Here is a 23,500-nt window from a genome sequence, read left to right as displayed (position 1 = left end):
AAAGGAAAGTATTGTCCTGTCTCCCAAACCTGCAGCTGAAGAGTCTTTCATGGCACGTCCAGGCCTTTAATGCCAAAATTCTTTCTAAACGCAGGTTATCAACACTGGAAATAGAAGAAAGAGCACAAACTCTTGGTCTCTTTGAGACTTTGAAAACCGATCCTGAAACCTTACATGAACACATGCTTAAATATGTTTACCCAAGTATTGAAGGTAGAGATCACCAGCGGTTGCTTTATTATTTTACACTCCTTGAAAATTGTGGTTGCTCAGAAGTGGTGAAGCATGCTATTAAACCTGAAACTCACATCCGACTCCTGAAAAAATTCAAAGCAGTTGCACCAGGTAGGAGAGTTCCTGTTTCTTTTCTTCATAGCTGTATTTATTATTCTGTTATGTGAGTGTTGACATGATTATGCTTACCTAGTTTATACTCTCCGGGTAATTTTTTTTCAGTGAGCATATCAGGTGAATGCAAGTAATTTAGTAGATTAGTCACGTCTTCTGGGAGTTAAGTTCCTTCTTCCTTCTCTTTGTATTGATGGAAACTTAGTTTACTATCACAGCAAGCAAGAAATATTTAAAAACAGGTTTCTGTTGGTGATGCAAGTTAAAATTATTGGCAGTGGTTCATAGTGAATTTTTAAAGAAAAAATACAGACCTCCTAGAGCATAATTTTTAACACTGCAAGTTTTTCATGAATATTCTCAAAGAACTTAAAACAGTTTACCTTTCAAAAGTCTGAATTACATAATACATCAGGAACTTTAAGCTTTTTGTTTGTTTGTTTTAAAGAGAGTAATTTTATTTTGTGGTTTATCCTTGATGTTACCTTTTGCTTTTGCAGAACTACAACGTTATTTGTCCTCCTACATTATCAGACAATGCCTGTAAAAGTGAGCTGCTGGAAAACACTCTGACATTTTGAATACTAGTTTCAATTTGCTTGTTAGTCAAGTATTAGCAGTATCTTGAATGACAGTTGAATAACTCCAAATCCAATTTCAGAATGAAAAATACACACTGTATGGGATTAGCCACTGTGGGGATGAATTAATTGTTCAATACTGGAACCTCACGTGTATCAGACACTAAATTAACTGCAGAATTTAGAGAGATTGTGCATATGAATTCATGTATTCCAGGAAGAAAAAAAGGCAATAATTTTTTTGGGGGGAGCGAATACCTTCAGTTCTCATTGATGTGTTTAAACACTCAAGTTTTACAGTGCTTGCTGAAGAAAAATCTGTCAAGACGTTACTGTTTGCCTTCAAAGTTATTGTTAAACGTTGCTCAAAAAAAAATCCTGGGACCCTGGGACCGTACATCAGACATAAATTAGTCACTTTGTACAGTAAAAAATTAAATCTATTGTATTACACCCTTAATTAAAATTCCTAGTGTTCAGCGTAATTTACAGACAGTAGGCAAGGAACAACATCAAAGTCTTTGTAGAGGCTGTAGGCCTTAAGTACATGAAGAAACACATGGCAATGGAAGTCGGTTGTCTTAGGAATTACACGCATAAAGTACTATTATTGCTAGAAATATTTTGTTGTTGCTAGAATAATTTGCAAGAATTTTCTTCCTGTAGGAACCAAAGTAGCAACAGGACTTTTGTGTTGTATAGATATTCATGTAAATGGATCTACATGTCCTGTCTCTAGTTGACCTTACTTAGTTTACCTGTGGTTAGTGCCTCGCATTTTTGCTGAGATAGGTAGTAGGTGCCAATTGTTACATGAATAGAATACATCTTTTTTTACTTAATGAAGACTTAACTAAAGAGGTGAGTGCATGAGGTTTTCTAGGATTTATATTAAAAAAATAGTAGCACAATTCAATATAATATATATATATTTTCTTGCTTCTTTGAGAATCAGCTTTTTTAGTCTGTATCAGGATGTCATGTTAAAATATCTTCCAGGGTTTGAGAGATTTTACACACATCAGGACATCATAAAATCCCAGTATTACCTGTATACAAACTGTCTTCCTCCCCAGTCTTGTCAGTATGTATGATTCTAAAAGGATGTGGAGTAGAGTCTTTCTAGTTCTGCAGTTACTGGTTTAGTACTGATTGTTTTACACATAAATGTAGAGTTTGAGTAGATTTAAGTATGAATAACTTTTATTTTGTTTGCTTTTTTCTCCTTTTGTCAATAGGTCTTAATTACAAAAAGCTAACAGATGAAAATGAAAACCCTCTGGAAACACTGGAGCCCATCCTTACAAGCCAAAATATCTTATCTATTTCCAAACTGGCTCCCAAAATTCCCAAAAAAGATGGCAGTATGCTGTCACCAAGCTCTGTTTATGCTGCCTGGTTACAAAAACTTTTTTGGAATGGTGATCACCATCTCATTAAAAAAATACCAGAAACCATGGATGAGTGGCTACATGGGTATGATATATGTTCAAAGTACTTGGATAGACTTGATCCAGATGACATTGTCACTTTCATTGATGCAATTACCTTTTCTTCAAAAGCTGTCACAAAGGTAAGCAGATATATTTGAAGAATTTCAGGCCTCAGGTGAGGCGCAGTTGAATATAGTATCAAGGAGAAAGTCCCAGCAAATTTTTACATTTTTCATTTTACAGTTTTTATAGATAAATTCATAAACCTACCTTCCTCTGCCTACCTCTTGTTTTTATGACTGCCAGTATAAAAAAAAAGATTTTTATTCAGTTAGAGGAGTTGGCTCTGTGCATAAGAGGGTTTTTGATGGAACCCCGAAGTCCCTGTATTCTGGTTCAGCAGAGAATAAGATATCCTTCTTGTGTATTTATTTATTTTACTTTTGCTGATCCTAAAATTCTTTGTGCTGCAGGCTTGTGTTTAGTACCAGAGTTTTGCATTCTGAATAGGATGCTCCACAGAGAAGCGTTCTGGGCCAGCGCATATGGTTTCTAGGCACTGTAATAATATAAATGATAAACTCTGTCGTAATCTCCATCTGGCTGAAAGCCTGTTATTGAAAGAACATGCTTTCATGTCTGTAACATATATTACCAGATCTGCAATTTCTTTTTGCCCAGTGAAACCTACTTACAAGGATATTTCTAACGTAAAGTTTTACCTGTGCTTATGTCTGATGTATCTTTACTGCCAAGCACAAAAGCAATGAGATTTCTTAGATATTTTGTTATTAAAAGATCTTGAGATGTCTTCACTAACGTAATCTGAAATGAAAAGATGATAGAGATGTTTTGTGAGGTTTTTTGTGTCTTTATCTTTTCTATTCTGAATTGTGCTCATTTTCCAGAGGTGTTTATTCACTGCATTCAATGAGGTGTCATTTTTTCTCTCTCTGGATATTGTTTTCGTGTTCCCATGATACTAGTATGAATTTATTAGAACCCGTCTAACCTGCATCTATACCAGAATTTGTTGAAAAAAAATTTGCTATTCATTGAAATCCTGGGAAAATGAAAAGCTTTGTCAGTACCAAATTTATGCTTTGATCTGTCTGTCATGCTACTAATAGACCAACACTTTTTATGGCTAGTCCCATCAGCTGTCTCTTAAGCTTGTTCAGAACCACTGTCTTCAGGTGTTTTGATCCTTTCTATCACATAAACACACTGAGTGTTTCATGCTTATCAGGAAAGACTGACACTCATCCTGAGATGAGATCCTGACCTTGGACTGAGGTAGCCAGGGGATGGCTGTTGCCTAATGAGAAGGAAATACTGTCTTTACATATGATTGCCACTAGTGACTACTTGAAACTGTGGCTGTTGATGTATCTTGGGCATTTCAAGGTTATTTCTCATTTATTCCAGATGAATGATGTGGGAGAGGATAGATAGACTCCACTCTGTATCTGTTTTGAAACACATTGTTTATTTTCATTTGTTTATATCTGTTGCAGATTCTAATACAGTTTCTCTACTCCCTTAAGATGCATAGGAGTAGCAGGAAGGAAATGTCGATGGCAGGATTATTGTGGCTGCTGGCCAAGCAGAACTTCATAGCAGAAATCTTTTAACTTTTTGGCCATGGAAGATACTCAAGAAGTGTTCGAAACAGTTGGTCAAATCAGCTGATTTAGTGTGTCCCCTGCATTGGGTTTGGGAATGAAACAGCTGTTCAACCAGCTTGCAACTAGTTTTGCCTCAGGATCTCATCCAATTTTCAAGTGGAAGTGTACAATGAAAAATTATCACTGTAGAACCTGAAAACTTACTTCTCAGAGATCACTTTCCTCTAACTTTGATCTGAAAAATGCTTCGTACATAGAAGCTGCCTTTTGGCTTGCACTGTTTACTTAAAATTTTATCGAGTTCTGATGCTGTACTGGTCATGCAATCACTCTTTTAATCTCTAATTCAGCACTTTCTTTCCAGCCCAGTTCTGTGGCCAAGTACTTTATTATACCAGTTTCCCTTTGCCATAACAGATGCACATTTCCGTATTTCATGGAAGCACTGATATTTAATATACATAAAGGACCACAAAAAAACATGGTCATTACCATGAAATAATCTCTGCTGTCACTGAAACAGCTGAGTTTTCTCGCATACAGAAAATTTGTGGAGTTCTTTTCAGTGGACTTGGAGAGGAAACTTATTATGAGATAGAGTAAGTAGGTTTTTTAGGAGTGCTGAGGGGCGAATTGGCTCCTTCTCTGTTGTTATCCTTGTGGAACAGCACCTCCATCTAAAAACCTTCTTGGTCAGAAATGATCAAGAAAAGGCTCAAGTGATGAGGGATAATGGGAAGTAGTCTGCATAGCTGTATAAGCGAGTTGAACTTCAAGGGTACCATTGCTGTTGTCGCCACGTGGAAACTTAGGAAGCAGACATCAGAATATCCCCCACTGTTTCAGTATATCCACAGGAGTAAGGAGAGGCAGGTGATGGGCCAGCAAAGTAATAGGAAACCTCTTCTATTTGCGTGTCCCTTGTTATGACAGAGAACCTGGGAGCAGAATGCATAATTGTACAAAAGGGAATGAAACCACAGGGATTTAGTGCTGACTTCTGCAACTTCTCATTCTTACTGAGAAAGACAGGAGTGTGCTAGGCTTTGACAGTGGCCCTCTTCTTCACCTGTCCCGCTAGCTCTTCTTTTTATTTTTTTAAAAACTCATGTTTTAGCATGAGACAATTCATTTGTCTGTAATGTCACAGTAATTACAGCATGGAGCACGGGCTGGTAAAGAAGAGAGGGCAGCTGGAGGTCTGATTTATTACAGAATCTTCCTCCTGGTCACATAGAAAAATAGTTTGTATTTGCATTGTGTGAGGATGCCATAGCTGCTAATTGCATTGTTGCGCCTTCTGTGCTACTAATAAATGGACATCTGAGATGAAAGAGGTAGTATTGAAAATTGAAGGATAATTAACCTTCTGAGTGAGTTGGTCCAGCAGTGACTGAAGGGAAAGGTGGATGAATGGTAATGTTAGGTTCATGGTTAGACTGGATGATCTTAAAGGTCTTTTCCAACCTAAACGATTCTATGATTCTGTGAATGAGCAGTGCTTGACTGGGCAAAGGAGTTGACAGAGTGTCTAAATTCGAGAAATGGATGGGGAGTTTGCACTTGTGAAAGGGAAGCTAACAGTGTTACGCTGACCTGTAGTATTGGGTGTGATGAGGTTTTAGGTGCTCTTAGCTCTAAGAGCTCCGAGATTCTTTTCTCCCATGTTTCCTGCCATCAGCAGAAATGAGTTACCACCTGGAAGGTGAGATTCATTTCCTCAACCTTAAGGGTTCAGAGAGGTGGTGACATTCACTGGTGGGAACTGTGTGAGCAGAGATGCATCCTAGTGGGAGTTTAATAAATCATAGACCCAAAGAAACATGCTTAATATACTGGATATTCTGTATGAGACGGATCAGACTGCTTCCCAAAATTTAGTATTTTTTGACCCGCAGCATATCCTATAGGAGATGTTTTACAGTTTTTGAGGGGTTAAGGGTGACTTGTGAATCCAGAGTAATCCTTGATTGCTCTAGTGGCTAATAATTCACTGTTTATTTTTTCAAAATTCCTTTCTTTGCTAAACTGAGTTTATCTAGTTTTGAGACAAAATAGACCTTTCATCCGCTGTGCTAAAGGGGTAGTCATCAAAGTTTGCTTCCACAGTGAGACATTCAGCAGATGCCACTTAAACTTGATTTTGATAAACCGAATGGACTGACCTTGGGCAGTTTTCTGCTCTTTTTTTTTTTTTTTTTTTGTGTGTGTGGTGTTTTTTTGGTGGTGTCTTTTTTTCTTTTTTTTTTTTTTTTTTAAGTGGGGGTGGGGGGCATGTTTTGTTTTCTTTTTTCCCCACTTCTTCCATTATTATCACAACTCTTCTTTGGATCCAGTATATGAGCATCCGTCTTCAACTGAAGAAGGTAGAGCTTGATGCAATATTCCTGTTGTGTTTGTGGTAAATGAAATAGGTGAAATCCTTCACTCTTCATCAGTACCCTCCTCACACACTGAAGGACTGAAGTATTGATCCTTTGACCACACCAGTGAGAGGGTTCCTGCTTGTGGCACTTCTGCTCAGAAATGGTTTTAATTCTAACTATTCAAGGTTTTCTGACTAATAATTCAGTCCACCTCTGGAGTGGTAAGCGTAGGCTATTTGCATATATGGAACAGATTTCTCCCTAAAAGGGAGATATTCCAAGTATTCAGTGGAACTACTGCTTATGTTTTTGCATGCGTTTTGAGTCTGTCATCTTTTCTTCTAGCAGCTCTGTTTGCTTTTAAATAATGCTGACTTCATAGATTCTTAATTATAGTAATGATCACATCAACTTTTCTATCTTGATGATTTCTCATTTATTCCCCTTTATGTGATCTGTGTGAAGCATTTTAGGTAATTTGGGGATTTTTTTTTATTCCTTTGTTGCCAGCATTTTGGTCGTTGTGCTAGAGTGGGTTATGTCTTCAAAGAACCATCTGTTTCAGAGCTCATAGGTCATTGCCCTGATGTTTGTTGATTAACAGTACTCTGAAAAAAAAGCCCAACATAACAAAACCAAAAACACAACTGAAAACAATTACTTTTTTAATTGCTGTGTTTTCATTATTGAACACAGACTTCAAATGGGGATGGGCACAGTATGTTGATTACAAAGAAAAGACTACAGCTTTAGACAGCAAAAGTAGAATAAAAGGCAGTGGTATCATAAGTTAGGTCTTCTATAGAGAAATAGGACCTGAAATTTTCCTTACACGGGCTTTTCCTTGCAGCCTTCCATAGGCTTGGCCACATTCATTCCAACTATGGCTGATATTTTTTTTTTTACTATTCCATCTTTTATAACTTCTTTTCCAACTTCTGATGCAAAGGAAGAACTTTGCTTGTAACTTAATGTTTTGAATTGAAAGGTGACTGTTATTTTCTCTGAGACAGTAATGCTTTTTTGACCATTTTCTTCTTGCTTAAGCAGGAGTACAATATCCATATTTTGACCACACACCAAATGAGTGTGGAATGGGAACCTGTTATGACTGGATATTAACCTGCATCATTTTCTGTGTCAATTTTAATGGCTTTAAATGCCATTTTTAATAGTTGTTTAAAAAGCTCAGTTTTAAAAAAAAAAAAAAAAAGCTCAAAGTAATGTTCAGTATCTTTTGCCTGGCTGATTGACTTCTTAACACTGTATAAAATGCTGAGGAAAAAGAGAAGGCATGGCATTGCCTCAAGATGTACAAGAAATGTGTTAATAGTGTTCTTACATAGCATGACTGCATTCTGATATTACCTTTTGAATTACTTGGCTTCTTTTTATCACTTTTTATCACTGTGCTCCAGTTCAGTCTTTGTCTTGTATGACCTTGTTTTCTTCATGGGTATTGACAGTACCTCTTTTTCTGATATCAGTACTTTTTTAGATACTTTCTTGTACCTTGCCATTAATATAGTTCTTTTAATTAAATCAGCTTCAAGACTGCATAATAGGAAACTTTATGAAAAGTGGCTTTTCTTTAACTTGTTCCTTACGTGCATTAGAACTTTTACACTGATCTCCAGATGAACTGTACTGGGTCTGGTAGGGATAGAGTTAACATTCTTCATAGGAGCCCTTATGGGGCTGTGCTTTGAATTTCTGACCAAAACAGTGTTGATAACACACCAGTGTTTTGGCTGTTGCTGAGCAGTGTTAGCACAGTGTCAAGGCTTTCTCTTTCTCTCAACACCCCAGCCCTGAGTAGGGTGCATGTAGGCAAAAAGTGGGGTGGGGATGCAGCCAGGACAGCTGACCTGGGCTGGCCAAAGGGGTGTTCTGTGTTGTGTAATGTCATGCTCGGCAGTAAAACACAGGGGGTTGGAGGGTGTCTTCAGAGACGTTTGTTGCTTGGAGATTGGCTGGGTGTTGGTCTGTTTGTGGGAGGTGGTGAGTGATTGCCTTTGCATCACTTAGTGTTCTTTTAATTTTTTTTCCCCCTCTCCTTCATGTATTAAACTATCTTTATCTTGATCCACAAATTCTCTTGCTTTTGCTGTTCTTTTTCTTTCTCCCCATAGGAAATGGGAACCAGCTTTTGTTATTCCATAACTGTTTAACCTAATTCTGAATTAACTAATGTAATTTGCTTTCCATTCTGGTATATCTGTTTGGCTTGTAGCTACATGACATTTGGTTGGTGGAATAAGTAAAGCTGGGATGTAGTGGCAGAGACAGGAACTGGACCAAACTGTTCCATCTGAACAGCAGGAAGCATTTTTCATTATGAGGGTGACTGATCACTGGCACAGGTTGCACAGAGAGATGGTGGAGTCTCCCACATTGGAGATATTCAAAAGCCACCTGGATGTAGAATCATAGAATCATAGAATCGTTTAGGTTGGAAAAGACCTTTAAGATCATCCAGTCCAACCATTAACCTAACATTACCAAGTCCACATTAAACCAATTAAGGGTAGACTAGACTAAACTATGTCCCAAAGGGCCACGTCTACCCGTTTTTTGAACACTTCCAGGGATGGTGACTCCACCACCTCTCTGGGCAGCCTGTTCCAATGCTTGGCTACCCTTTCTGTGAAGAAATTTTTCCTAATATCCACCCAACCAGTTTTTTACCCAGCGAAGAGTACGCCTGTCCAAGCCATGAGCTGCCAGCTTCCCAAGGAGAATGCTATGGGAGACTGTGTCAAAGGCTTTGCTAAAGTCCAGGTAGGTGACATCCACAGCCTTTCCTTCATCCACCAGGCGGGTCACCAGGTCATAGAAGGAGATCAGGTTGGTCAAGCAGGACCTGCCTTTCATGAACCCATGCTGGCTGGGCCTGATCCCCTGGTTGACCTGCACTTGCCTGTTGAGTTCACTCAAGATGAGCCTCTCCATAATCTTCCCCTGCACCGAGGTCAGGCTGACAGACCTGTAGTTCCCTGGGTCCTCCTTCCAGCCCTTCTTGTAGGTGGGCATCACATTGGCAAGCCTCCAGTCATCAGGGACCTCCCCTGTTAACCAGGACTGCTGATAGATGATGGAAAGTGGCTTGGCAAACTCCTCCGCCAGCTCCCTCAGTACTCTCGGGTGGATCCCATCTGGCCCCATAGACTTGTGAGTGTCCAGGTGGTGTAGCAGGTCATTGACTGCTTCCTCCTGGAGTATGAGGGCTCCATTCTGCTCCCCGTCCCTGTCTTGCAGCTCAGGGGCCTGAGTACCCTGGGTATGACCGGTCTGGCTGTTAAACACAGAGGCAAAGAAGGCGTTAAGTACTTCAGCCTTTTCCTTGTCCTCAGTGACAATGTTCCCCCCCACATCCAGCAAAGAATGGAGATTCTCCTTGGCTCTCCTTTTGTTGTTGATGTACTTATAAAAACATTTTTTATTATCTTTTACAACATTGGCCAGATTGAGTTCTTGCTGGGCTTTTGGACATGGTCCTAGGCAGCTGGGTGTAGGTGGCCCTGCTTGAGCAGGGGGTTTGTACCAGATGCCTTCCAGAGGTCCTTCCAACCTCAACTTCAACCCATTCTGTGTTTCAGTGTTGCTGGGATCCCAGGTTCCTGTGACATTAAAAGGAGGGGAGCTGTTTCCATCATCTCAAAGTTGCGTGCTAATCACTGGCAATAAGAATGGCAGGGTCAGTGTCTTCATGTGCAACTGAATGTTACTTGTACAATACTTTATTAAGTAATACTTACATATTCTAAAGGAGAAGTGGGCTTCTGAGATGAGGTTTTACCCTGAGGAGTGAAATCTGTTGAGCTGAATTTGTTTGTGATGTTCCTTGATTTGAAACTGAAAGAAAACAGATTTTTAGGATTTTTCATTACACATTATAGCCTATAGAATTAAAAATCTTCTTAAACTGTAAAAGTTTTTTGAAAGGAAAACTTCACTTCACATACAAACAAAGATTGAACTAGCCCCTAAGCTACTTTTTTTAATTACTGGGTATGATACCAAATCTCATTACTGAAGCTGACTAGAAGTACAGAGGATAGCCATTCATGTTTTGGAATAAAATCATCAGAGAAATGATATGTTGGTTGTGCTGCATTTTGGCACTGTGCAAATATGAATGCAAAATTATAACAGTCTTGGGACGAATCTGTATTTTTTTTTTTAATGTTCTATACTATATATGCTTATGGCACCATGACTTCTAAACTGGCAGTATATTCACATCGTTCTCTAGGATACAACAGTTAGATGAAATACTTAAATCGTTTGCCTTTTGCGTGTCTCTTAATCACATTTTGAACATTAGAATGTACAGTAGAAGGGGAAGAACAAAATATGTAGCTGTTTTCATCTTTTATCACATTTACAAAATGGATATATATAAATCCATCTGTGATCATTAAATTTTAATGTGATATGAAGTGTATAATCTTTTCCCTGCTTATAGTAAAACCTGATATTGAGACCTTGTTCAAAGTAACAAAATCATACTTAATTTCTTTTGGTGTGAATGGAACTGAATGGTAAAATACCCTTTGTGTTTACCCTGTTGATGCTGGCAAGTTTTCTTAGCTGTTACAATAATGTCCACCCATTTTGCTTTTGTCATTAAAAATGTCCAGTAGACCATTACTGTGGCTCACGGCAACAGCACTAAAAAATAGGAGTAACGCTTACATATTTCAGTCTGTGTTTTTATGGGGGGTGGGGTGGGGGATGGGGGACAGGGAGGGAGAATTAAAATATATAAGCTGTAAAACTTTGCACTAACTAATCCTTATGAAGCTTTCTGTGTCTTTACAAGTGGATAGTTTAATTCATGATGTAAGTATCAATTTGACTTTCTTACAAAGAATGCTATAGCAGTTTAATTTTCCTCTTTCCGTGGTAATTCAGCCTCTTTCCTATTCAATGTGTCATACAGATTCAAGTTTTTTTTTTCCATTTCTTGTGTATTTCAACTTGAAAATTGAAATTGTTTGTATGTCTTTGTCCAGTATTCCAGTAACTAATGTTAAAAGTACCTAGTGCTGCGGGCTTGGGCAGGGGTCTCCTCTGCCTATGAGAAAGTATATTGCAACCATCCTTAAAACTGTACTTGAAGTTACAAACTAACAAATTATACATATTATACAATAATTACACAATATTTCAGATTTCGTTTTGGACTTACAGCTGAAGCTGTGTCTTTCCTGACTTAAAAGCACAACAGTTTGCTACAAGTACTGTCTATATAAACAGTATTTCCATCTGTATCCTTTTCCAACATACTCTCGGTTCCTGGAAGCTTGGGAATCTGTGATTGTTGCCCAGGCTCCATTCTGAAGTCCTAAATTCCATTCTGATGCACTGGAACAATCCTTTCATGCTAGATGGAGAGGTAGGGGAGAACTTCATTCAGTGTATATACGACTCTAAAAATTCAAACTCTGAGAAGCATAATGGGGAAAAAAAAAAACCAGACTTCCTTGTTTCAGTTTAATGGCTAGATATGTCTAGTTGTACAGGTCTTTCAAAATAGTAACTTGCTGTTTTGTATAACTTGTGCTTTAAATAAATGGATTTAAAAGTTATAGGCCTCCTACAGTTTCTTGCTTATGATTACAGTCTTAGGGATATATTTCAAACAGTGATGCATACCTGACAAAACTAAACTTAATTTTCAGCATTTGGGATTTTCAGTTAATCTTGTAAAATGATCCTCAGACATCTCTCAATGCAGAATTAAAAACCAAAGATTATAAGGTGGTAGTCTACAAAAATCATAAATGTTAGGGAAAAGAAGTTTCATATTGTTTAAAATGAGCCAGATTCAACATCAATAAAAGGAAAGACAACAGAAGAAAGTAATAGAATACTGATCCTTTTTAAATAAATGACTAAAGAGAAATAAAATTTTTTTCTCATAAAATACTTCATTTAGTTTTATGCTGTGCTATACAACAATGGAGCCACCTGACCTCTAGGCACTGCTGTAATACAAATAGTAGTGTACAGACGATGAATGATTAAATATAATCTTTTTCAGCTGCCAGTTGAAGCCAGGATAGAAGTGACTAAGAAGGCTATTAAGGCAGCCAAACATCTTTCTGAGAAATCAAGAAAAAAACCTGAGAATGACATCGAAGATGCTGAAAACCCATCTGTTGCTTATGAAGAAACTCTGAATCACCTGCAGCAGTCTCTTGCTCATCTGGAAACACTAACTCATAGTTTTATCACTTACTTGAAAACCAGCAAACAGGTAATGATTACTGATCAGATACTTCTTTTGAGTGTTACCATGACTAGCAGAGATGGACATCAGTCTGCTGTCATATTTTATTAACGTTTCGTACCTTTGTTTTTGTTGACCTGGTTTTTGAAAATTCACTTCCATCAATCTTTTCTTTTTCGTAGTATATGTTAAATCTTGGTAGAAAGACAGACTCTGAATGATACATCCCTGTAAATGAAGAGTACAGCAATTTGTGTTCAAAAATTATCTGTTCACAGGATACACTACAGAAGTATGGCTATTTATATGATTTGTCAAGGTCAAAGAAAGCAAAAATCCATGAACAAGCAGTAGCTATGTGTATAGATGGTCAGCCCCTGGACATGATACAACAGTTGTTACAAGTGGCTGTTGGAGATCTGGATCTTTCTCCCAAGGATATTGTCCAATGTGCTATTAAAAAAGTTGTATGTACATTAAGGTAAGTACACTGCCACGATTAAGCCCAAAAACCTTTATTCTGGGTTTTTGGGTTTTTTTGGGTTGCTTGGTTGTTTTGGGTTTGTTTTTTTTTGTTTGGTTGGTTGGTTGTTTTTTCTGTAGTGAGTACTTGTTTGCTTTGAATGCGTTTTGCAGAAAATTGGGCAGTAACAGAAAAAGAGTTCTTGGATCGTTCATGCTCCTGCTTACCTGTAATTTCATATTCAGATAAGACAGATTTTTGTGAGTTTGGGAAGCCTGGGCAATCTGAACAAAGCAAGCCACAGAACTCATCCTATTCACTGGAGTGTGCTTTTCAGTTAAAAACCTTGTCTTTACAGCACTGTTCCATTATGTGTGTGTGCACTTGTGAATTTTTGGCAAATTTACAATTGCACATAATTCATCCCTCTTAAACAGAGGCAAAAGGTATGTTTGTTGGAAATGGTGGGTACAAAAAGAGCTCATGCAGGTATTTGGGCAGTAGAGGCCTAGCAATGGCTGTTGCCACAATAGCTAGCCCTACAGGAAGAAGTACAATTTTCATCTTTGGAATAACTTGCTGGGGTATTTCTGGGAGCTGGTTTTTGGGTTGGTTTGGTTTTGGGTTTTCTGTGTTTGCAAGGTTTTGAAAAACATTTGTCTGTCATTAAAATATAGGCTATACATTTTTCTTCTTTGTTCTCATAAAGAATGCTGCTTAGTTTTTGCTCTTCTTCCATCTCCCTTTGTGTCACACCCTACCTCCAAATTAAACAGCGTGAGTGCTTTATGCTTCCTACAGCACTTAAAAGCAACAATAATACCCTAACCCCCGCCCCACTGCCGACCTGCTAACTTCTTGGAGAGAAACAGGTTCCTAATATGAGGAAGGGGTTTGTTTTGCTCAACTCTTTCAGTGTTGTCATTGTTACTGTTTCTTGCTGTTGTTAGTGCCATCATACTATGAGCAATCCCACACACTACCAGAAGCAAGGCTTTGTCTCCATCTTTTTCTGGGATTCACAGTCCGAAACCTCAGCAATTGTCTTCTCCATGGCATGCCACAAACCAGATAACCAACCTGTTCATGCAACCCCAGCAAACTGAGTCATCTTTTATCTTAAAATTATGGAGAAATAGGCTAGGAGAACAGAAAATGCGAAATAACTAGCTTCCATACAGTTTATACTTACACTTCCATGAATAATTCTGTTGAGATCTGGGCAAGACATGGATGATACAAAGGAACATGAAATACAGTTAATGTTGACCATCTTAATCTTGTTAACAGTGAGTTTAAAGTTTGCATTAACTTCAATATGATGATCTTCTAGTTGAATATGTTCTTTATAGTCCTGCTTGAAATTACAGTTCTAACACTTGTGAGAAACAGTCTAAACTCACTGTAGTCATGGTGCCTTTCTTCAGTACTGGTTGTGTCTTGGGCAAGGGAGGAGAGAAGAGTCCTGCACTGAAGTCCTGCCTGTTTCGTTAGCTGCAGCCTCTGTACTTCATGTGTTACAGCCCAGAAGGGGCATGGCTTTTCTTCACAGGTTTGAGGCTGAAACTGTTTTAGTTTGTCTGGCATTTCAGAGAATGTAGTCATCTCTGGGAATATAGAACTGTTAAAAATACTTGCTTATGGACATGTTTACAGACATGGTGAGGATGTGGACACAGGTGAGGGAAAGCTAAGCACACTGTTTGAAAAGCCTTTCAGTGAAATAAGGTGCTTTTCCTTGATTTTGTTTGATGCTCAGTTCTAGCTCAGCTTGCCATTTGTAACACCCTCTGTTAAGGTGCAATACTTAAATTTCGGGTGAATGGTCAAAAACTACAATTAAAGTGGTCTTGCTTGTGTACCTGGAATGACAAACTACTATTCCATAAATGTAACATTTCAAGGGAAAACTCTTTGGGTTTATTTATTGGAGCTTTGATGTATTACACAGTGTGGTTACTTTATACAATAGTTTTGAAAGAGATCATGTCAGAAAATTCCTTCTTTGACAATTAACTTTTGAAGTAGCAGTTGTAAGGTTATAACACTGAACTTGGATTTTCTGTATCTACGGTGGCACGGAATGTAATTAACGTATTGTAACTGTAAGTGAAATGGGCCTGTATTGATGTGAAAAATTATGGTAGTGTTGGTGATTTACCTGAAAGTTAAGCATCAGTCCACCACTTCTGTGATTGCAAAAATGCATACTTTCTTTCAGTTTCATAACTACAACCCCCCTTCAAACACAGTCAAATATCTGTTGTTGTTAGTATATTTACTGACTATTGCAGAAGAACCTTCTAGAAAGTATTGCCTTTATGAAAGGTTAATTTACTTTTTGGCTTCATTTTTTCAACAGCGTACAATATCACAGGCTTAAAAACTCTTACACCTTCTCAGAATCAGACTTCTTGTTAAATATAACATACACTTATTTGCCTAATGTTAGGTACCTATATTGTAATTTCAAGAGCAGTATTGTCCAGTTCTGTTAACTAGTTTTATCTCCCTTGACTCTCTAGTTCTGGCACACAAAATTCAAAGTAGAAAGTCTTACATTGGTATGTATAAAATCTCTCCAGCAGAGTTTTATCTGCATACTTTGTACAACATACGTATTGGGCACTTCTTTGTTTGCCTATGGAAACAACTACTATAAACAAAAATCAGTTCCCTCTTCAGTAGAAATCATGAACTTCTGAAAAAAAGCCCAGAAGATTTTGGTAATGATGGTGGTCTGACTAGACTTATCCAAGATTCAATTTAAACCATTACCTAGGATCACTCACGTGATATACTAGCGACTTTCCACGACGCATGACCGTACGCATGTTCATGGATAGTTAGCCAGGGAAGACAGTTTCTCTGTTGAACACATTATGGCCTCCTTCATTTGTACCTCCTAAATTTCTTATCTTTGGTGTCCAGATGGATGTAGCATTTAATGAAATTTTGGAAATATTCAGGAGGCAAGGAGCAGGAAAGGTGTGATGAAATTTTGAGTTCTTGTTTAATGGCCAGTGTTTTGTGAAGAAGGTAAAACCAGCTTTATTAGACTGAGTAGCTAAGTTAGAAGGAAAAAAAACACAGATTTTTTTTACTATCTCGTCTCACTTGAACAGGGGTCATACAGAGTAATTTTGTAACTTGGATACCATAATTTCATGGTATTTCTGATGGATGCAGTGGTTTGGCATTATGACTTTTTTCCCCAGCTTTGAATGATCACACCAACAATATATTATTTTCTTATTTTCCTGGTATTTAGAGGAAGCAGAAGCAGAAAGAGGAAAATAAGGCTGGAGAAATAAGATGATATCAAGTATTTCAATGAATACTGTAATTAGGTTAAAAGATTTCGATGAAGCTAATTTATTCCCCTTTCAAGCATTCTTCGTACTTTATTGTGTTTGAAGAACTTGATTAAATATGCATCACTTTTTCTGAAGCTGAACTGAAATCAAAATAAGCCTTTATCAGTGTAATTACACCAGGCTCATACCTAGGAGTTTTGAGGTGAACATTGAATTCTGTTCTGTTGTTTAAAACATGCATAAAATAGGATATAATCTGTGTAAAAGACTAATCCTCCATTAATTATATTTGTTTCTGTTAGTAGCTGCTTATTTTTAGTCATTAATTATTAAGAAAAGAACAAGGCAACAATCTGTAGCAACTTGACACAATTATTTGTCTCATGAGCTGTAATCTCTTTTTAGTTTCTCTAACCATTAGGCAGTAAAGGCAATATTAAGCTTAAAAAAATGCTAGCTTTCAATCTTTCTAGATTTCTTTTTAAAATACTTTCTTATTCTACTTAACAGTAACTTACTGCTTAGATTCACCTTTTTTCTTCTTTCCTCCTGCTTAGTAGAATAGTACCTGTCTGTGTATGACAAACTCGAAGCTTTCTGTAAATGTTCATACATCTGTTGTACTTGAGAACTGGCTTCACAGATGCGTTGTCTGAAACAGTGGGTTTCTGTTTTCAGAAATGCCCATGAACTTTTGGGTATACGTTTCTTTTGACCTGAGTTTTTTGAGGTGATCAGAGCCTGGCTGTGATACGGGCTGAATACTCTAATTTCTAATCAGAGATATGAAGGGGTTTTGAAGATCAAGTGCTAGAACTGTTCAGAACCACTCTCCAAAATTGTGGGTACCCAAAAATCTAAGGTTAGCTGGTCATTCTCCTTTGATAAGAAAGATGCTTATGTACACTAAAGATAATTTAGGGTAAGCAGAGCTAGTAAGATCTCCATTTCTTTAATGTATGTCATATTCTTTTCTGTTTTGGACAATTGTCATTCTCCTGTTAGTCTGTAAGCTTTGTAAGTATTCTTCTAATTTTCTTTAGATATGCCATGTTAATGCCCTTTGCTGATGTCTTTTTATTACAAACTTAATTGAAAAAAACCACAAAAAGCATAATAATAGAGGAAAATTTAAATCTGGCCTGCAAACAGAACATTAATGAAGTGACTTACATCTGTCTTCACTCTGGGAACATATCTTAAATTTTCTTAGCTTTTTTATTTTAAAACAAATTTGAAACCATCTCCTAATGCGTGTAGCTGCTTGCATAAAAAGATTACTTTAATACTGCTGCTCTTTCTACCATTTCCACACTTCTACAGTACTGGTGTAATCTAAATGTAATTTTTTTTTTTTTTTCTTAACAGACCATTCAGTTCTGTTGTGTCTCCTTTTCTGTGAAAAATATACCTTTTTTTCCTACCCCCACCCCGAGACTTAAATTTTTGATGTGTTTTTTTGGTTACAGTAGATTTTTATCTTTTAGATAGACATTATCTCTCTTTGGGAGTCAAAAATCCTGGATATTTCTGTACTATAAATTATAATTTGATTGTTTCCAAATATTCTGAGGATGTTCAGGAAAATATCTAGATTTAAACTTCACTCTTCTAAAATTTTTTTAGCTGTCATATGGTAGTATTGATATTAAAAGTGGCATTTCTGTCATAGTCATATGCAACAGTACTTTTTGAGAAAAAGGCAAGTGTTAAGAACTTTCTATTCCTACTTTGAACTTGTGTATGCACTATAGCAATATAAAATGCGTATACTAACGTAAACTGAGATTACATCATGCAACAAATCATCTTGCATCCCTTCTGAATGGAGTCACATGTGGTTTTTAAATCTAGTGTTGTTCACCGAAGTGCTGGTCACCTATTAAGATAAAAATAGAAAGGATGAAAGTTCTGAATGCAGGAAGACATTAAAGGTTGTAAAAATTCAGGTCGCTATGCCATATAGTATAATCATTTTTTAGGCAATATATTTATCTTACTGAAGTAATAAATGACAAAATTATAAATGGTCTCATAACTCTTGACAAAAAAATTGTGAAATATTGCAGTTATTTTTACACATTACAATCAGCTATACAGTGTATTTTGGCATTAGAACAGTCAGGGTAGTCTGGACATGTATTCATTTTTATTAAGAGATCATCTAGGAAGAGGCTGACATTTTTAGTAGCAGAAGAACTTTGATATGCTGATGAACTGTAGAGAAAATACACTTTATCTCTGCATTTTTGAGTTTCCTTTAGTGAACTAACTTTGGAACTATTTGCCTTTCTTTCTCTTTCTTTAATGTAGCATTGACAAACTCTTAAGAGAGGCAAAACTGTTGATTTTTCTAGTTCATCCAGGCATCATTGCCACTGCAGTGGTTTCCATGAAGAGACACTGTGTGCTTTATTGGAGTACCAGTGCAAAATCCCTCCCTCTTTCAGCACTAGGTCACATCTTAGGTTTGTTTTGCTGAAAATTTTAGCAGAAAATGTCCCTTTCATTGCATTAGGAGTGAAGCTTTTTTCCCTAACAGAGTGATATTTTTTTTACCTACCTCTGCCCACCCCCCACCCCCCCCCCCCCCCCCCCCCCCCAATATTTACTACCTTTTGACCTGTGGAAGAACATTATTGTGTTACTGGAACATCTGATGGGCAGTGTGATTCACATTTTTCCGTTCCTACACATGCGTAGCGGATGTCATTTGATGGGTGACTTAATCCTCCCCTTTCCCACATGCTGTTCTTGACCACGTGTTCCCTCCTGTTTAATTTTATTGGTTCTGGTAAGCATCAACCTGGTTGATCCAACTGAAAAGGAATCTCAGAGGAGGTGGGAAAAGAAATCTGGTGAATCAGCAGATGGGATTCTTTTGAATCAGGTTACAGTCAAGTTTGTTTAAACCAGTAGTGATACTGCAAGATAATATTTGAAAAGAAAAGATGGTGATATTTATGTGTAACCTTTAATCTGTTTAGTCGATATTGATGACATCTTTAAAGTAATGAGATTTTGCTGACCTAATCTGTGTTAGAAGTGCTAAATTCTAACTGTTCATTTTCTTTCAAGTTTCACTTCAGTATTTTAGTATTTCTCTTTCCCACTCTTTTCTTGTTGCTCCTTGCATTACTTCGACATAAAAATAAAGGTAGTAGCTAAGCAGGGAAAGTGGAAAATGGCTGTATTACTGAATAATTAATGTAAATCCTACAGGTGGATAGAATTAGATACATTGTTAAGGACCATTTTTATGGTAATTTTATGTCTTCCCTTAACAGTGGAAATGGTGGCTCATCTACATCAGTGAAAGATCCAATTGGAATCCTAGAAGGCATCATTTCTGCAGTACATGCAAGTGTTGAGAAAGGGTAAGAACTTACTGTATGGATTCTTTGGTTAAGACTTTGAAAGATACTTCTCATGAAAGCGTTGAAGGTACGATACTGAATATGGATGACTTTTCTTCATGGAAATATATAATGGATTTGCACTTAATTTTCTAAGACTTTTTTTTGGAACAGGCTATCATTTATCGGGTTCAAAATCTGAGTCCTGACAGAAGCCTTTACTTGATCATTTCGAAGAAAGCAAGTCACTGAACCGAAAATTTAGATAACTGTGTATTATGATGATTTAAGAAAATGTTTTTTCTGCTGTGACTACTGCAGATTGTATATCTACCAGGAGTACTTCACTGCTTTTGTTTCAGTTTAGTAGATAAATTACGAATAATAATGACTCACTTTCAGATATCTGAATTTAGATATCTAAATTTGTCAGTGTTTGTAGGGTATAGTGCAGAAACAGTTTCACAAACGCTGTATAATGTTTCTTCCCCCGCCCCGCTTTTGGAAATGTCCTTGTTTCAGGTCACATAATGGTCTGTATGTCTCACTGACATTTTCCATTGCATTTCTATTGAAGACCAAAACAAACAAACAAAAAACCAAACAACCCCCCCAGTTTTCTTTCCAGATGTCCAAACTAAGAACTCACGTATGATAATAATTAGAAAACCCCATACTCTCTGGTAGCCAACAAAACCAATTACACTATTGTGTGGAGGCTTCTACACTGACATTAAATTAGTTAAGTAATAGATACTGAAGTAAACTGAATTGATGTAAAAATCTACAGTAAATCTCATTTGCAATATTATAAGGTAGAATGGGGGAGTTGGTACTATTTTAGTCCAAGATGCACTTTCTGGAGTCTTTTAGTTGTATACTTCATCAACATTTAACTGCTGAAACAATAAGCTGGAGTGAAAGTCATTGTGATTACAGGAGATTCTTTACATTTATATAAATACCTGTTCTTATTTATCTCCTTAAACCTCAGCTATTCAATTTACAAAATATAAATCTTTCCCTTAGGAAGACATATATGAACATCAGGTGTGAGCTCTACAAAACTCCTGAAATATTCCAGCAGGTCTTCTTAATTCCCAAACTTTTAATTTACAGTTTGAATGCCACCTGTTCGACAGAAGCATGTCTAATTTAGCTAAAGTTCTGAGCTAACAGCATCATTCAGTCAATATAAAGCCTAAGTAAAATTGAAATCCTTGTAATGTGAAAACGTAAGCTGTCAATGTTTATTATTTCAGAGCTGCAAGACAGGTTAAATTAGTGTTTTCTGTCTGATATTACTTTCCCATTTGTCTTGTTAAGACAAATGAGGGAACATTAGTTATAAATCACACTGCACCTGGGACCACTTTCTTGATTTTCTTTTTTTTTTTTTTTAAGGAAAAAAAATTAGCTTAGAGTAAAAAAAATTAGTTTAGAGTACTAGTGAAAGATAGCAGAATAGCATTTACTGATTTGTTACGTGCTAGTTTATAGCCTCTAGGGAACATAACAGATTATTCTGTCTGCAACTGCTGGTTGGTTCAGTTCATGGTAATCTGTATACTGTAAATGCTTTCACACAGTTAGAATGTATTCAATATACTACACTTTTTGAATCAAATTATTTAATAGAGGGTTTTTCAAATTAGCCAAGTCAGGAAAACCCCAAAGCTTAGGTTTTTTAACATCTCTTTCTTTCTTTCTAGGGATTATGGGTATTCTGTACTCATTATCATACTAGAACACACAATAATCAAGAAATGGCTGAAGCTACAATCAGGAGAAACTAATTTGTGTATGTGGAGTATAAGAAGGGATTTGTAAGGAAAGAAAGAGAATACAGGACAGTATGAATAAACATCAGATATAAAAATGTTCATACTTAAAATACAAGCAGTCAAGCTGTTTTTCCAAAAAGTCAGATGGGGTGCAAGTACAGGCATCAGCCAGGACCAGACACCATAAAAAAAGGCTTGGATTTTCCGGTGGTGAAATCCAGCACCATTACAATACAATTAGCAGTCAAGGTAGTGTGTAGAAGAATATGTAGCTGTATAAATGGATGTCTATGCAGAGTTATTTAAAGTTCAAAAAAAATTCTTACACCACTTAGCTTTAGGCACATGATTTACAATGGCTAGTTTCTCTGCAGCCTCACAGAAATGAGTTCTTCCATTTCCAGTGTTATGTATTTGTTATGTATTGAATGTACTTGTTAACAGCTTTGAAAATACATGTAGTACTTCCATTAGGATTACTAAAGACTGTTTAACACAGTATTGTTTAATTACAGGGAGAAAGTAGTTTCTTCAGATGACCTTCTGGAGTGGTTGAGACCTTTCTGTGGTGATGACTCTTTAGCAGTGAAGCCTCGCATCAGAGTATTGCAAATTCTGGAGCAAGCCTTCCACCTCAGTGATGAAGATAGCAAGCTACTTGTATACTTCAGGACACAAGCTGTTCTCAGAGCTTGTTGGCCCAACAGAAAGGTATTAATATTGATTGGTATAAATGATAGCATAAGACTGGTTTTATACACGGATTATATGATGAAATGCTGTTTTGCAGTATATATGGTTGCAGTGCATCCTGTTGCAATGCATCCTACCTTCCTTTTGAATCGGGTTTCTAATACATTATGATTCTTTGAAAAACAAAGTTATGTGAAGTTAATGGACTCCTCGGCTTTTGTTTGAGATCAGAAGTACATAATAACCAAACTTGATTAAACACTAATGATTTTCCTACACATCAAGCATTGACTCTGAAGTTTTTGTATATTCTTCGTTTTCAAATGGAAATACTTAATTGATAGGGAATGCGTTCTGTCATAGTGTGCTATTGTCTTTTAAGAGGCAGCACCTAGCAACTGGAAAACAGTAGCTGCTTAAAAACAGTTCATACCTTGAACTGCCCAAGTGATAATTTTAACTTTTTCAGTGTAAAGTCAGGAAAAAAAAAAAAGGTAAAATCATTGCTGAAAGAAGTTACTTTCAGCTGTATTTATTTGTTTCCAACTAAGAGAGACAGAGGGCTTCTAGTTCAAGTTTTCAAGTCTAAAACAGATTAACTTTCCTTCTGAATTAAAGGGTGACAAAATGCCTAACTTTCATTTTTTAATTGTATGTAAAAGTTGATCTAAGACTAAGAAGGATCATCTAGTGAATGTTCTCAGGAGTGAAAACGCTCAAGTTTGTCAAGTAGAATATTAACAATTCCATACATACAAAAAGGCTCTTGTTGGTTATTCTTTAATATTTTAACTGCTTTATTTCCTGACTTATTTTGGTGAAGTGCTTAATATCAACATACATATTTTTAGAAGGTCTGTGTTTCTAAGTACAATGACAATATACTAAAGGCTTAACAGGAAGAAGTAGTCTTGTCTTTGAAGTGTGTGCCATTTTGAGATCAGATGAGTATCACTTGCTGCACGTAGAATTGTTCAGAAGCAGAGTTACTTTTTGTTCATTTTCTAAATGCTCCCCCCTCCATGCCAAGACCTTATGGAACTAAAATAGAATATTTCTAATAGTTCCTCAAAAAGATCTATGCACAAAACCATTTTATATTCATATAAGACAAAAGCAGTATCTCAGTTTTGACTCACTGTGCTAAGATCATCCAAGGGAATAATCATAATAAAAATCTTAAAAGAAAAAGAAAATGCTTATCTTTTGCTTTCTTTAGAAATTACTTTCTCTTTTGCATTCACAATAATATCCACACTTAACTCCTCAACTGCTCTTCAGGTGTCTGTGATT

At 36.8% G+C, this 23,500-nt stretch overlaps 1 protein-coding gene across 1 annotated transcript in view; it reads left to right on the top strand.

Moving 5' to 3' along the window:
- Window positions 1-23,500, top strand: part of NBAS (NBAS subunit of NRZ tethering complex) — a 182,115-nt gene that overhangs the window by 116,816 nt on the left and 41,799 nt on the right. Inside the window, exons 43-48 of the mRNA XM_075706796.1 lie at window positions 95-345; window positions 2,168-2,502; window positions 12,406-12,621; window positions 12,873-13,075; window positions 19,662-19,751; window positions 22,030-22,225. Coding sequence (XP_075562911.1) covers window positions 95-345; window positions 2,168-2,502; window positions 12,406-12,621; window positions 12,873-13,075; window positions 19,662-19,751; window positions 22,030-22,225 — 1,291 coding nt within the window. The remainder of the gene's footprint in view (window positions 1-94; window positions 346-2,167; window positions 2,503-12,405; window positions 12,622-12,872; window positions 13,076-19,661; window positions 19,752-22,029; window positions 22,226-23,500) is intronic.

Source organism: Pelecanus crispus, chromosome 3 (genome assembly GCF_030463565.1).
Source record: "Pelecanus crispus isolate bPelCri1 chromosome 3, bPelCri1.pri, whole genome shotgun sequence".
NCBI classification, from domain to species: domain Eukaryota; kingdom Metazoa; phylum Chordata; class Aves; order Pelecaniformes; family Pelecanidae; genus Pelecanus; species Pelecanus crispus.
Note: the sequence above shows the minus strand (reverse complement) of the source record. Positions and strands in the feature narration are given on the sequence as shown.